General features: G+C 35.4%; 2 protein-coding genes across 29 annotated transcripts in view; one reads left to right on the top strand and one right to left on the bottom strand.

Annotated features, from left to right (window-relative positions):
- RPS24 (ribosomal protein S24) overlaps positions 1 to 13,247 on the bottom strand; it is a 773,435-nt gene that overhangs the window by 624,095 nt on the left and 136,093 nt on the right. The gene's annotated exons all lie outside the window — the stretch shown is intronic.
- Positions 1 to 13,247, top strand: part of KCNMA1 (potassium calcium-activated channel subfamily M alpha 1) — a 432,315-nt gene that overhangs the window by 398,800 nt on the left and 20,268 nt on the right. For 16 of the 28 annotated variants that reach the window (XM_052676755.1, XM_052676754.1, XM_052676770.1 and 13 more), the window contains one exon: positions 10,449 to 10,562. In XM_052676755.1, the coding sequence (XP_052532715.1) occupies positions 10,449 to 10,562 (114 nt within the window). Of the gene's footprint in view, positions 1 to 10,448; positions 10,563 to 11,264; positions 11,349 to 13,247 lie in introns of all 28 variants that reach the window. The other 12 variants (XM_052676753.1, XM_052676752.1, XM_052676751.1 and 9 more) reach the window with 1 other exon arrangement.

The following is a 13,247-nucleotide window of genomic DNA, read 5'->3' as shown; positions in this document are numbered from 1 at the left end:
AGATACATAGGTTGCTCCAAAAATAATGCCTTACATTCATTTCCATGGGAACTGCAACAGATAAAAAGATCTCTGTAACATTATTTGATAGATCAAATTCTCAGACATAGAAAAAAACATTTTTCAATATAGTCGTCACCATTAGCAATGCATTTTCACCAGTGATGGATAGGAGCCTGCATGCCATCCTTGTAAATATCGGCACCAATGGAGATGACTCACTGTTGCTGATACCACTGCTGAAATGCAGCACCTGCTGCCTCACTGCTCACACTGTTTGGTCTCTATCAGCATTCAACAAACATTGATGAATATCAGTGGGTGCCATTTATTCTGCATAGAGGAATTCAATGACACATCTTTGCTTCATATGCACTACTGTGTCAGATGCATTTTTTCAGACTGCCCCTGTTGCCATCTGTCTCATGGCAACAAAATTTAATGGAATATTGGTGAGAAGGTTCAGCCTCTGCTACTGTACCGCCACCATCTGCCTCTGACATCATGGACACAATAAAATAGGTGGCATTACTTTCATAGCAGCCTCAAATGGATTTCCTGTTTGTTTTACAGTTTTTCTTCAAATACATTGATAGGATAATCAGATTAGGTGCTTTCATAGAATTTCTTATTTCTGCTAAATTTATATCTCTATATCTTATATATGTTCTGTGACAATTAATCTCGAAGTGAGGGCAAAAATAGCAAGAAATTTTTGAAAAAATTTCTCCTCCAACCAGGAAAAAAAAAAAAAAAAAAAAAGAAATTTTGCTGAAACCAGTGTCATAAAGATGCTGAAAAGCACTTAGGGGAATTGTTTCTTGTGTTCTTTGAGAACAGATGGGTTGGATTAATAGTGCTACAATTACATCAGAAATTCTTAAGAATAAATGTTCCTTTACTGACAAGAATAAATCTGCTCAAAAACAGTTTATGCTTTAATGAAAATTAAATTCATATAAGATACTTGTACCATTCTGTTTAGGATTTTAATCTTTGTATTTTAAAGACCATCTTTGTTGTAAATACTCAGTAACTTACAATTTTTTTTCTAGCTGTTCCTATATGAAGATATCTTCTTAGAAGCTTTACTTGAAACTTTTCAGTAATAAGTTCCTATATGTGTGTGTGCATATGTTTGTGTGTGTATTTATATACTCAGCATTTTTGTCTTTTATGGTTCTGTGATTGGCCATATCAACTGTAAAGAAAGACTAAGTTTTTGACATTGTGTAGTTTGAAGTAGACCGTGTTATTTATCTGCAGGTTTATATTTCAGATTCAAACTTTCTGAACTACCTCAAACTTCTTAAAAATCCAGATTCCAAGTTGAATATTTATTAGAATCAAATAACAAGAAATAGATGCTCAGAAATATTAAAAGCCATACTTGAAAGGATGGCTATTTCCATTCATACTGGTACTACTGAAATTCTAACGTGAAAACAATTTGTAACAATCTGTTTAACTTTATAATAAATAATATTGAGTAGGAAAGTTAATACATTGTTTAAATGTTTTATTAAGCCATTTTTGAAACCCGCAGTAATGTTTAGATGAGTGAGTGACAGTAAATAGTCAGTATTATGCTGGAAACTAAAAAGGAGCTCATAAATTCTTAGAATGATTGTATTGTGTACTGGATACCATGTCATACATTATATAGTTGCCACTTAATTTTCACTGCTTAAATAATGTCACAAAACAGTTTACTATTGTTATTGTCTTTGCCAGCTTGATTTCTAGTAAAAAATGCATTTTGAAGACCATATAAATTAAATAAATGTCAGGTGTGTGTAAATGAACTCATGCTGGTACTTTTTAAATATACAAATATATTTGAACTATGTGAGATAAGCCAAAACCTCAAGTATCTTAGCAAAAATTCAAAATAATGTGAGATACTCTATAATGATGATTGAATTTCTTTTCTTTCTATGATTAATATTCAGTGAAGAGGGGAAAAATTTTGAGCCAAAATGTTGCAAACTTAGTCAATGAAAGTTTGTTTTTCCTTCTTGATTCTAGAGACTATACTGAGTGAAGCAGAGATTCTCAAACCTTACCAATTGGGTAACATCAGTATTCCTTAACTGTGCAATTTCTATTTATATATTTTGTATGTGAAAAAAAGGAGTAGAAAGAATCAGGACATTTCATTGTATGTGCATTTTCAGTCAGAATCAGGAGTAGTTGCAAGAAAATAGCCAGTTTTAGTACCTGCTAGACTTATATTGAAACTAAAATAGCACGTGGCATTCTGTATATATGATATACTGAACAGGGAGATTATATTGATATGAACAGAGTATAAGGCTGGGTTGATGTGTTAGCCATTCCTGTGAACTTCAGAATTAGAGGGCTGAGTGGAAGTACTTTCTGGAGGTACTTTTTTACTTTATTGTTCATGGCAGGTTCAGGGCTGGTTTACATACAGTTTAGTTATACTGATACTTCTGAAAATTGTGCTGTTGAATTGATACATTGAAAAAATATATTCAAATGTCTAAAACTCTTTAATTTCTATATTCCCATTTAAAATTCGGCACAGTGTGTTATTTGAAAGGTTCTGATTAGACTGCAGCAGAGATGTAGTACAGAGTTATAGATTGGCTTGAGTTGGAAGTGACCACAAAAATCACCTAGTTCCAAGCCCTTCTGCACCCGGGTGAGAAAAATTTTTCTCCAGAAAAGTTAGTTAAGTTAGTATTCAGCAGAATATGAAATTCATTTTTGCATATGACATATCTTTAGCAGAGCTATTACTCTGTGTGTTACTGAAAGCAATGTGTGAGTGACAAAAAGGAGTTCGACTTGGACTTCTGTTAAAAAATGTTGGCTTATGGAGAATCTTTCTTTTAGTATGGCAGACCAGAAGGAAATTATTTTCTGTTAAAATATTTAAATTCTATGTTAACATACTTCTCTTTGATACGTAGTTTCCTCTTGATATGTTTGATGCTATGTTTGTGCTAATAATATAATTCTCTGTTAATATATTTAAAAACATATTCACACTAAAATGAAAAAAAAAGAAAAAAAAAAAGTTTCCATTTCTTCCAAGCATTTAATCAAGTCTTTGAAATTTAATTTTTGGGAGTCACCTGTGTACTGACATTTGTCTATGTGGTTTTATGGCATCCTGTCAGTTAAACAGTTGTGACAGGATTTGGTGAAATCTGACATGATGCTAAATGCCCCCTAGTTGGCACTCTTTGCTGAGAGTTGCTTTTTACAAAATGAAGTGAGTCTTGAGAATTTATGGATACTTGTATAGAGATTAAACTGCAGGAAATGTGCAGTAGACCTTTGCCATATAAATTAGAGGTGGTCTTGATCTGAATCCAACCTGTCTCAGCACTCACTTCTGTGAAACCAGTTCAGATTTCTTTGATAAAATGAGGCCTTAGCCTTCACAGTTAAATCTTTGATCCCCAGGACAGCCTTGAATGTGGGATTTTAGTTTTGACTCAGCCTATAGAGAACTTAATGACATCTTATCATAGGTTTCCAGCTCAATTCCAGCTTGAGCAATTTAAAAGTCTGCTGGCACTGTTTAGCCCACACAGACCATGAAGCCTAACACAAGTAAATCCAAGTCAATGGAAAAACAATATTGCTAGAACACAGTGACAGATGTTGATTATCACAAAATGTCTGTTTAAGCATTTTGTAGGATCTATTTCCTCCCTGCATACACCTGAAATTTTGTAAAGTTATAAAGTAATTGTACTTAAAGATGTGGAATTTTTTTAACTTCATCTGCTAAAGAAATTGTCAGAATATATATTGCAAAAAATGACTGCTGTGGTTATTACTGTTGCAGCTCAGGGGAGCTATTCAGATGCCTCATTTATTGGAGCTTAATAGATTAAAAGTCCAAATTGAGTCTCATGATATAAACCTAATCAAATTCTAATCTGCATAATTTTCCCATAAGCAGCAATGGGAAATTTGTTTAATTTATGTTTCAGTAGTTGCCAATCATGTGTTGGACAGCATTGTTTCACATATTTATCAAAATGTTTTTATTACTTGCTTGATATGAAATCTGGCTTTGCTCTTCCTTTTTACTAAGGAAAAAAATTACTTTATTCGACATAATGACATAATGTAGAGTCTTGACTAACATGATTATATATCATTTTTAATGGTAAGCTTTCTATTTTATTTGTATTTATTGAATACCTGTCTCTGTGAACTAGGTAATATAGCTTGATTTATTTAATAAGTTTTATTCAGCATATTTATTTATTTTTGTTTGGGGTCTAGATGTGCAAGGTTGATTAATGATCAAACAGAGAAAGATTTGACATCATTTTATAGTAAATTATTTTAGCTGCAAGCCTGTGCTATACTTAGATGCTAACAACTTTATACTTTAGGAAGTATCTAGCATAGAAACCTTTTAAAATGGTAAGCAGAGAGTAGGAACAATTCAGTAAATGAACACCTTGAGCACTAATGTTTTAGTTAAAGTGTGTAGAAAAGCAGGAATTATCATTTCTGATTATGTTATGGATGTAAGCGTACTCCGCAGTGTTTTGGATAATCACTGTTCCACAACATGTTGAATGAATGAATATAAGTATCTCTTCTACCTCTTTTCAAATATGTCTTTAATTCTACTGGTACTTCCTGAACAAAATGAGAAAAACCAAAGAATGTGTCAAGAGAATATCAAGACTATGCTTTGAAAGATTTTGGTAAAGATATTCCATTTGTTTTGGTAGCTTTGAATTATGTAAGCTTGTGGTAAACCTGCGCAGTTATGGTCTGCGTAATTATTGCATGAGATTTTGTATAAAGATCAGGCATTTGCAGAAGGACTTAATCATGAGATTTTGTAAGTGGTTGATAGTGAAACTCTAAATGAGATTCAAACTGGGAAAGGACTCAGATAAGTGCCTGTGAATAAAAAGCCTCAAAGTTGAAAACAGAAATAACATGGTGTCATTCAGCCCCAGATCTCAAGACAATGAAACTCCAATCCTGCCCTTAATCTTTGATTTTACAACTGAACCCTGCCTCACTAGAGCAGTCCTTTACACTTTCAACATGTGGGTCTGCTAACACATCCAGGAACAGCTGGAAGAGCAAACATCATCATTGTCCTGTGCCTTCATTACAGTTTTGGTTTGGATGTTTTCACTATGAGTAATTCAACAGAATGGGAATGAATAGGCATTAGAGAAGAGCACTTTCTTGGAGGGAAGATGAACAGCTTTTTCTCTGCAGTGGTGTTCTCAGCCTTCACTGCACTAAGGGTTGTTCCAGTCTCAGTGCACTGGAGGCTTGTTACAATTGAGACAGATATCCTCTTTACTCTTCATTCCTTGTAGCTTGGGCTATGTTTGGGCCCAGATGTGGAAGAGAGCATCTGTGCAGATGCTGCTGAGATTGCAGCTTGAGAGAGCGAGGAGCTTACAGAGGCACTTCTGCTTTCCTGCATTCCTCTTCTCTTCAAGACCTGTAGAGATAATCTCCAAAGAATTTTTAAATCTTCAGGCACAAATTAAAATAGAAGTCAGAACTGGTATCAGAATTTAGGATATTCAGATTCTGAGGCCAAACTACATCTCTCTGTCTGAGACCGCACGGGATGTTTGAAGCTAGAATTGCTTCTAAATTGAATGACTGTAACAGATTCCCATGAATGTCAGCAGCTTTTTAGCTGCATGACTGCTGCTGAACTTTTCTGGTGTACCCCAGTGGCTGTACTTCGGAGAATAACAGGTATAGTCTATCATTGCACTGAATTCAACAGAATATTAATGAACATTGTCAGCAAACAGTAACAAAGGGATAGAGATGTGAGATCCTTTTGTAAGAGAATTATTTCTTTTTTTCTGACTCTGCTTAATGAAAATCCTTGTCTCATATTTCTCCATATTCACTTGTCAGTGATGTGTTTGGTAGTTCACTGCCTGCATGCTACTTGACTATGCCCAAATTATGGTTTCTGTTTCATGCTTCTCAGGTGAGCCAGAGCTAGTTCATAGCATGTATGATTTACAAATTATATTTTTGAGGACTTCACTGCTTGCTTTAGCCAGTTAATCCCATGGCACCTTTCCCCAGAATAGCCTTAATTAAAGGGCATTATCAATTTACAACGCACTTTAGTGACAGGATCACAACCTGTAGAGTTTTCTATTTCGTAAACTACATTCTGCCTTTATACTTCCAGTTTAATAAAATATGTATCCTTTGAAAGGGAAAGGAGGCAAAAGCGAAGGGGCCAGGAGCCGTAAACTATCTTTTATGACTCTCTGGAACAGAAAATTTTTTTATAATTGTAGCATAAAAATCTGGTTTGTGAATATGCTCATCTGGATCCCTGGGACAGAAGTATTCTTCCAGTGCATCCTTCCAACAGCCAAATTTGTATCTATTTTAAAACTCCATTAAAGTGTAACACCAGCAAACTAAAAGGATCTATTCGCTGCTACATAGAGCAGGTCTTACTGCATTTCACAGGATGTTATTCAGTTAAGTGAACTGCATGAGAATAAAAAACAAGTTTGTGTCCAGCACAATCGGTAGATCATTTGGCCATTAGACGGGTTTCTCCAAACCTTGTGTAAGCAGAGCAAACAATAATTATTGCCAGTGTTTTCAGTGGGCAGAAGTCACTGTGAAGTTGTGCCTGAATTTCCTGATTTCTCCAAGCCATTTCCTTCCTTGGAGCTTATGGAGGCTAGCACTACTGCCAGCTGTGGTAGGATGACCCCAGATTAATTTTTTTTTTTTTTTTTTTTTTTTTTTCAGAAGACCCCAGTTGCCATTGTATTTCTTTACATAATGACTTCGGCTTTAGGAGCCTGTGTGAATTTTACTCTAGAGATTGATCCTGTTGAGCAATTGTAGCTGTAACTCCCTCAGTTGTTTGCTGAGCAAGGAGACACTATGGTTATAAGAAGATCACAACTATCAGCCCTGCTTTACTATTTTTATGAGCATTAATGGAGCAAGGTTTGGGGACTGAAGGAGAAAATGGAATATGAAAAGGAAAATGAAAAGAGGCTGTGAGGAAAGCATGTCATTTCTAAATGAATGCTCTGTGCAGAGGAATTGGATCTTTTCACAGCAGAAAATGGATCTTAAATCTGATGCCTTAGCTTGTTTCAGCTTCTGTAATGAAATAGACTTTTCCTAATACCCTGTGACCTGAATTTCTCCCTGCTTTATGGGTGCTATTCCTTGACGTACAAGCCTGTATTTTCTCAAGTCAGCATTTGATGATGGATGTCAAAATACAGGTCATGTATTATGCATATAGCATTACCGATTTAAGGTGTTTACTTGTCAAGTTGAAGAAATTCAAAAATGTCACATTCACTGAATCTGCACAGCTGTCACTTGTAGTTTTTCATGCCTTTAAATGAAAGTTCTGATAAAGCAGGTTAGTTTTCCTGCACTTTTTTTTCCTTCTAGAGGGAAAAAAAATTAGAAACCCTATCCGTAGAGTTTAGCTTATGACTTGGGAGCAGGAGTGTGGCCTGAATGTGGCTGATGCCATGACTCTAAATATAGGCACACAAAATCTTTAATAATTCCAATTCTTCTTTTTTTGAAAATATTCCAATAGTTGTATATTTTTCAGAAGTCGATTTGTAGAGGTGCCTGAATTAATCCCAGACTGGGAAATTAAATTAAAATAGCAGATATTTCTTATATCTTCCCAGATCATAAAATGAGAAATATTTAGTCATGAGTCTGTTTTTCATTCAAGGAGAAAAAAATACCCTTTAACATGCTTCTTGCATTTCAGACTGAATACACTGAGTGCAGTGTGCAATTACAGAGCTCCTGACAGTCTGTGTCTAACAGAAATGCCAGATTTACTTCAATCTTCTAACACTTCTAGACATTTGTCTAGGAAGACAAATATTTGAAGGGTTAGAGAGAGGTGGATGCAAACAGCCATGTATGGAGAATGTGTGTGTGTGCACATGGGTGCATGCCTGCATGTGTGTACACTGCAGTAGGAGGAGGGTAAGAAGAATTTACACATTTAGAAGCATTTATGCCAACTTTCTTCAATTTGTTTTTAGCTGATTGGGAAATATTGATGTGCTCATCATCTGGAGAGTCTGATTCAGTGAAAGATGTTTTAGATAATGCATCCTGAGATAGGGAGAGGAAGCCATCAGGAAAAAGAGGGCAGCAGTTCCTTCATGGCTGGCCCCAGAAGTACTGTTCTAGGGTGCTTGGGTTAGTGGACATCTTGCTGACCTGCCACAGCTGGTATCTGCCAGGGGTAGTCTCCGGGCAGACTCTATACCAGCTGACCACCATCAGTAATAAGATCTTGGTGGAGACTGACCGACCAGCCACCCTGGTAATATGAGTACCTCTCTATTAAACTGATGAATGTTAGCTTGCTTCTGTGTACTTTCTTTGAGAATGGTAAACCTTGTGCAGAAGCACTGGAGATTTTGTATAACATTCTCTCCTTACAGACCTCATGCTGTAAATAGGAAATTCATATTGGCATCTTTTGGAGGGCTAAGTCTTTTAGTGATTCTAGTTTTATTAGTTATCTATTATATATTTCATATAGACAGGATTTAGGGAGAAATAAACTGAACATCAAATAAAAACTTCCATTACATCAAGAAGTCTAGATCAAGCGATCTTTATAGTTTGACTTGTTTAGAGACAATTTTAATAGTGAAGGTAATTGCCACTGGAAAAGAATTGAAAATTCTTCACAAAAACCAATATAGAGCCAGTACTACATGTTAAAAAATACAGTTAAGTTTAGAGATTTTCTGGTTTGCAAAGTAGCTGAAGAATGAACTATATCATCTTGTTTTGAGTTCAGTAGCAGATGACTGTACCAACAAGTTTAACTGAGGGAAGAAGTTTCCACACTGCAAGAAAACAATGAAGTTACATCAGGAATTTTTCTGTGATTAATTTAGAATTGGCATAAGAAAAAAATCAAAATTATTTCAGGTCAGTAATGAGAGAGACAGAAATCTGTCCCTGGGCTGAAGTCAAGGAACTCAGGCAAAATGCAGTTTTTTTTTAAAAAAAAAAAAAGATTTCTCAGAAATGTGTATTTTAAAGCAAATGTGGCCTATTCTTATTCCTAGCTCACAAATATTTGCTTAAAAACACTTTTTTGACAGTGGTCTTAAATGAAGTCCTAAATTCAAACTCAGGGTTCATCATCACCTCTGCAATGATATTATGAGATGAGCATTTCTGTGCTTTCTGCAGCTTTAATAAATGACAAACTGTGAATTTCTAGACTAACTGTTGCATAAAGTTTTGTATAACCACCAATATTCAACCATTTACAATCCAACCGTAGGTTTTTTTTTGTTTGTTTGTTTTGGTTTGTTTTTTTTTGCAATTTAAAAAAAAGAAAAGAAAAAAAGCTTAGTTCCAAGAGCTTAATTTCAAACTGTGCAGAGAATAAGGCTGAAAACATAAAGATTATCAGTTCACTAGAGATAAGCCTTGCTGCTTTCCAGATCTTTTCTCCTTTGAGTGCCTCTTGATGTCTTTTCTTTCCTACCTTCTTATACATCCCCAAAGGTGTAAGCCTCTTTCTAGTTTCTTTTCATGCATCACTTTTCCATAACATTTGAAAATCTGTGTCTTTTTCCTTCCATCTTTTCTATTTTTTGTTAGAATGTACCCTTCCATCTCAGTATTTCTGTAACTGTAATCTTCATAAATGTTCATATGCAATGTATGTCTGAAAGGCAAAATACTGTTGGTTTTACTGCTCCTGAAAAACAGCAAATCCTAAATCCTACATGTTGATCAAACATCAGACTTACTAAAGGAAACACTTAGCTACTGGGGTTGAACTACTGTTTTAGAAACAGAACACTATAATTTTAATTCAGATTTGAGGAAGAATACTTGTTTCAGGATTACTTGAAATAATGTGGTTTAACTTGTCAGGTAGCCATGAAAATTAACTATCCCATTCAAAATAAATACAAGTGCTAAAAGGAGAAGAAAAATAAACCTCTCTAAAATTGAAGTTGCTTTTTGTGTGTGTGTGTTTATTATTTTTATTCATATTTAAGCAAGCAAAACATTTAGTGTGTTTTGATATAAGGAGTACCCAGGATAAAAAAATGTGTTCCAGCTTCTCCATTAGCTACCAAATTACCAAATTACTACCTTACTCTGTTTAAATGACCTGTATTTCTGAAGGATTATGCTTTTAAGAAATTATTGTTGAAAATCAAGTTAATCTTTAAAGAAAAACAGTCAGATGTCTTTATTGTTCTTCTCTTAAAAATAATGGATAGGAAATTCCTTGATGATGGTCTTGTTTTTTTTTTAAATTTCTGTCATTATATCAATCAGCCTAAAAAGTCTTTTTCATTTTTATATAGACTTCATGTCTAAATATCTTTGATATTTTATTTTATTTTATTTTATCTTATTTTATTTTATTTTATTTTATTTTTCAGGTTTTACACCCCCTGGTATGGATAGGTCATCTCCAGACAACAGTCCTGTCCATGGCCTGTTACGTCAACCCTCCATTACAACAGGAGCCAACATCCCTATTATAACAGAGCTAGGTAAGAGCATTTATCCTATCATGTATGTTTCCCTGTCTTTTTCCCACTTTCCTTCTTATGTGGCATCCAGAAAATTCCCTATACTGCATGTTACACTGCCATGTTTTCTGATAACTCCTTTGAATTGCTCTTTCCAAAGAAAGATTAGTAACAGCTGTTTCACTTTATTTGAACAATTGAAATATATTTCTCTCTTTCCTCTGTGTTTTCTCCATTTTCTTTAAACAAACTATCAGACAAGATGCTTTTTATCTAATGTAACAAATAAGCAGAGGTCTTTGGGATGAGGTTATAAAAAAAAACATCTCCAAAATACTCCATAGTAAGTATGAGCAGGCATTTCCTGTGCATTTAGTCAATAGTAAGAGGCTATTTGTTTATCTCTTCATGGTACAGAACTGTTTAATCATGTGTAACCAAACTCTGTATAACAGTATGAGATATTTTACCCCTGAGAATATGGTGGTGGTAGGTAACCAGGCTCTGATTTCCTCTCTGACTGTGGGTATTTATGTTGTCAAGTGGTGTGATGTGAAGTGCAGAAGCTGTTCTGCTTTTTCATGGCAAATACAAACTTGATTTGTGGTCCTTTGTCCTTTTATTTTCTTTTTCAGTTTTATTTTTTAGAGCCTTACCTGTCTTTTTCCCTTACTTTATTCTCTTTCTGTACTTTCTTTTCCCCCTAAATACTTTACTTATTAGCTAAGCCTGGCAAACTTCTGCCTTTGGTTTCAATCAGTCAGGAAAAAAACAGTGGAACCCACATACTAATGATAACTGAACTGGGTAAGAAGTGCCTTTTTCCTTCACATCACTGTCTTATTTTCCGTTGTTGTTGTTCTTACTGTCATCAGCTTTTTTTATTTATTTATCTGGCTGTATCAGAGGGGCTACCCTCATGGCACTGCTTTGAATGTGTTTTATTTGTGGTTCTGGTTGAAATTGACTGTCTTGTTCTGGCCTATCTTAATGATTTTTTTTTTCACGCAGCATCAGTAAACCTTTGATCACACTCGTCTGACCTGCCGGCTGTTTTCATAGCACCTCTCACCAATTCATTTTCTCTGGCCTGGGCTCCCACCTCCTGGGCCCCTCCTCCCCCTGCCAATTTTTCTCTCCTTTTCTCTCTCTTTCTCTTTCTCTCTGTTTGTTATTTCAGCCTATTGTCAATTTGGTGGACATGCCTTAGCGGTGCTCAGAGGAAGTCAAAGAAGAAGTAAAAGATATCAGAAATGAACCCCCAGTATCACACTTTCCCTTCAGCTATTTGTTTTTTGGGGGGAGTAGGCCATCTCTCTGAACCTTAGGTTTTGAAGCTGCAAAAAAAGCATTGAAGCTTCTGTGTTTTTCCCTCCCCATAAAGAGAGATTTCAGAAGCTTTTGTGAGCAGTGTTTGATTAGCATTTCCTGCGGTGCAGCAGCAGATGTCCAGGCCTACCTCACCCAGCCTGGAGACCTTTCATAGACATAGAAGCAGCTAACTTTCATCAGGCAGATAAAGATATTGGGGATAAAGCAGCACTCCCAGGATTCAGATTGGATTTGTAGTACTGTGGAAGCTGACACCATGCATAACTAGTAAGCAGGTGTCAAAGTCAGGTATTAGTCTGCCAGATGTAAATGGTAAAAGAATGCTACTGTCAATAGTGCCTGGTCACAGTGAGCAAATTAAACTAAGGCATGAGCTCTTAAAAAAGTACATTTTGAAATGATACATCAGGCTTTCAAATATTATTTTGCTCAAGAACCTGGAGGATAAATTGATAGCCATTATATAAAGAAAGGAATAGTGTAGATATTGGCATTTACTAGGGTGAAAGTTTTCAGCTCATAGAGCAGAACACTTCTCCATTTAAAATGCTGAGGAGTTATGTTTGCATGATTACATCTGGAAGAGGGAAGATACGGTTTTTAAATCCTACTTCATCTCTGGTCCTGATTTGCTGTATGAACATACCCAAGTGCTAGCTCAGCAAGAGAAAGATAGCAACGCTCATGCCTTTTAGAGGGGTATAACAAGCCTTTATCTGTAAATATTCATGTTTTGCTAGCAAACTGTGGCAAATTTGGTAGTATACACAGGCTGAGAAAGGAGTGGACAGAAAATGAAGCTACACAGGATGACCAGAATTGCAGACAGAATTCCTAAACTTAGAAGTCCAAAGCTAAAATCTGACCAATAGCAGCTGTCATGTTGATTTCTAAGCTCCCTGATTTGGATCAACAGATGGGCTCATGTAAGGATTAGGAGCATAGTCAAAGAATGCCATTGAAAATGCCAAAAACTTTTCTGAGTTTCCTTCCTTGCAGAGGACTTTAAATTAATTTGTCATTTAATAAGATAAATATTATTTCAGTGACATTGCTAAGCAGTCCATGCTTTCATGTGGAGGGCTAATATGGAAATTGAATACGTAATGAAATATTATTCACTTGATAAGTTGATGTCAAGGAAACAACTATTTTTAGTGGTATGAAGTAGAGGCACAGAGCTTAGCTGTGACAATAAAATGCCAGAGAAAGTCTAAATAACAAATATTACTTTGTGCTTTTCTCTAGAGCAGTCTGATATAGATCCTTTTTCACACTGGCTAATACAGAATTTGTGGAAGTGAGGTTATAGAGACAAATATTTGAGCAAAAGGCAGTGCTGCAACAGAATAGTTGGAATATTGTTCATTCATT

The sequence above is a fragment of the Tympanuchus pallidicinctus genome, unplaced genomic scaffold (assembly GCF_026119805.1).
Source record: "Tympanuchus pallidicinctus isolate F22 unplaced genomic scaffold, pur_lepc_1.0 scaffold16, whole genome shotgun sequence".
Lineage (NCBI taxonomy): Eukaryota > Metazoa > Chordata > Aves > Galliformes > Phasianidae > Tympanuchus > Tympanuchus pallidicinctus.
The sequence above is the reverse complement of the archived record's forward strand: the minus strand, read 5'-3'. Positions and strand labels throughout refer to the sequence as shown.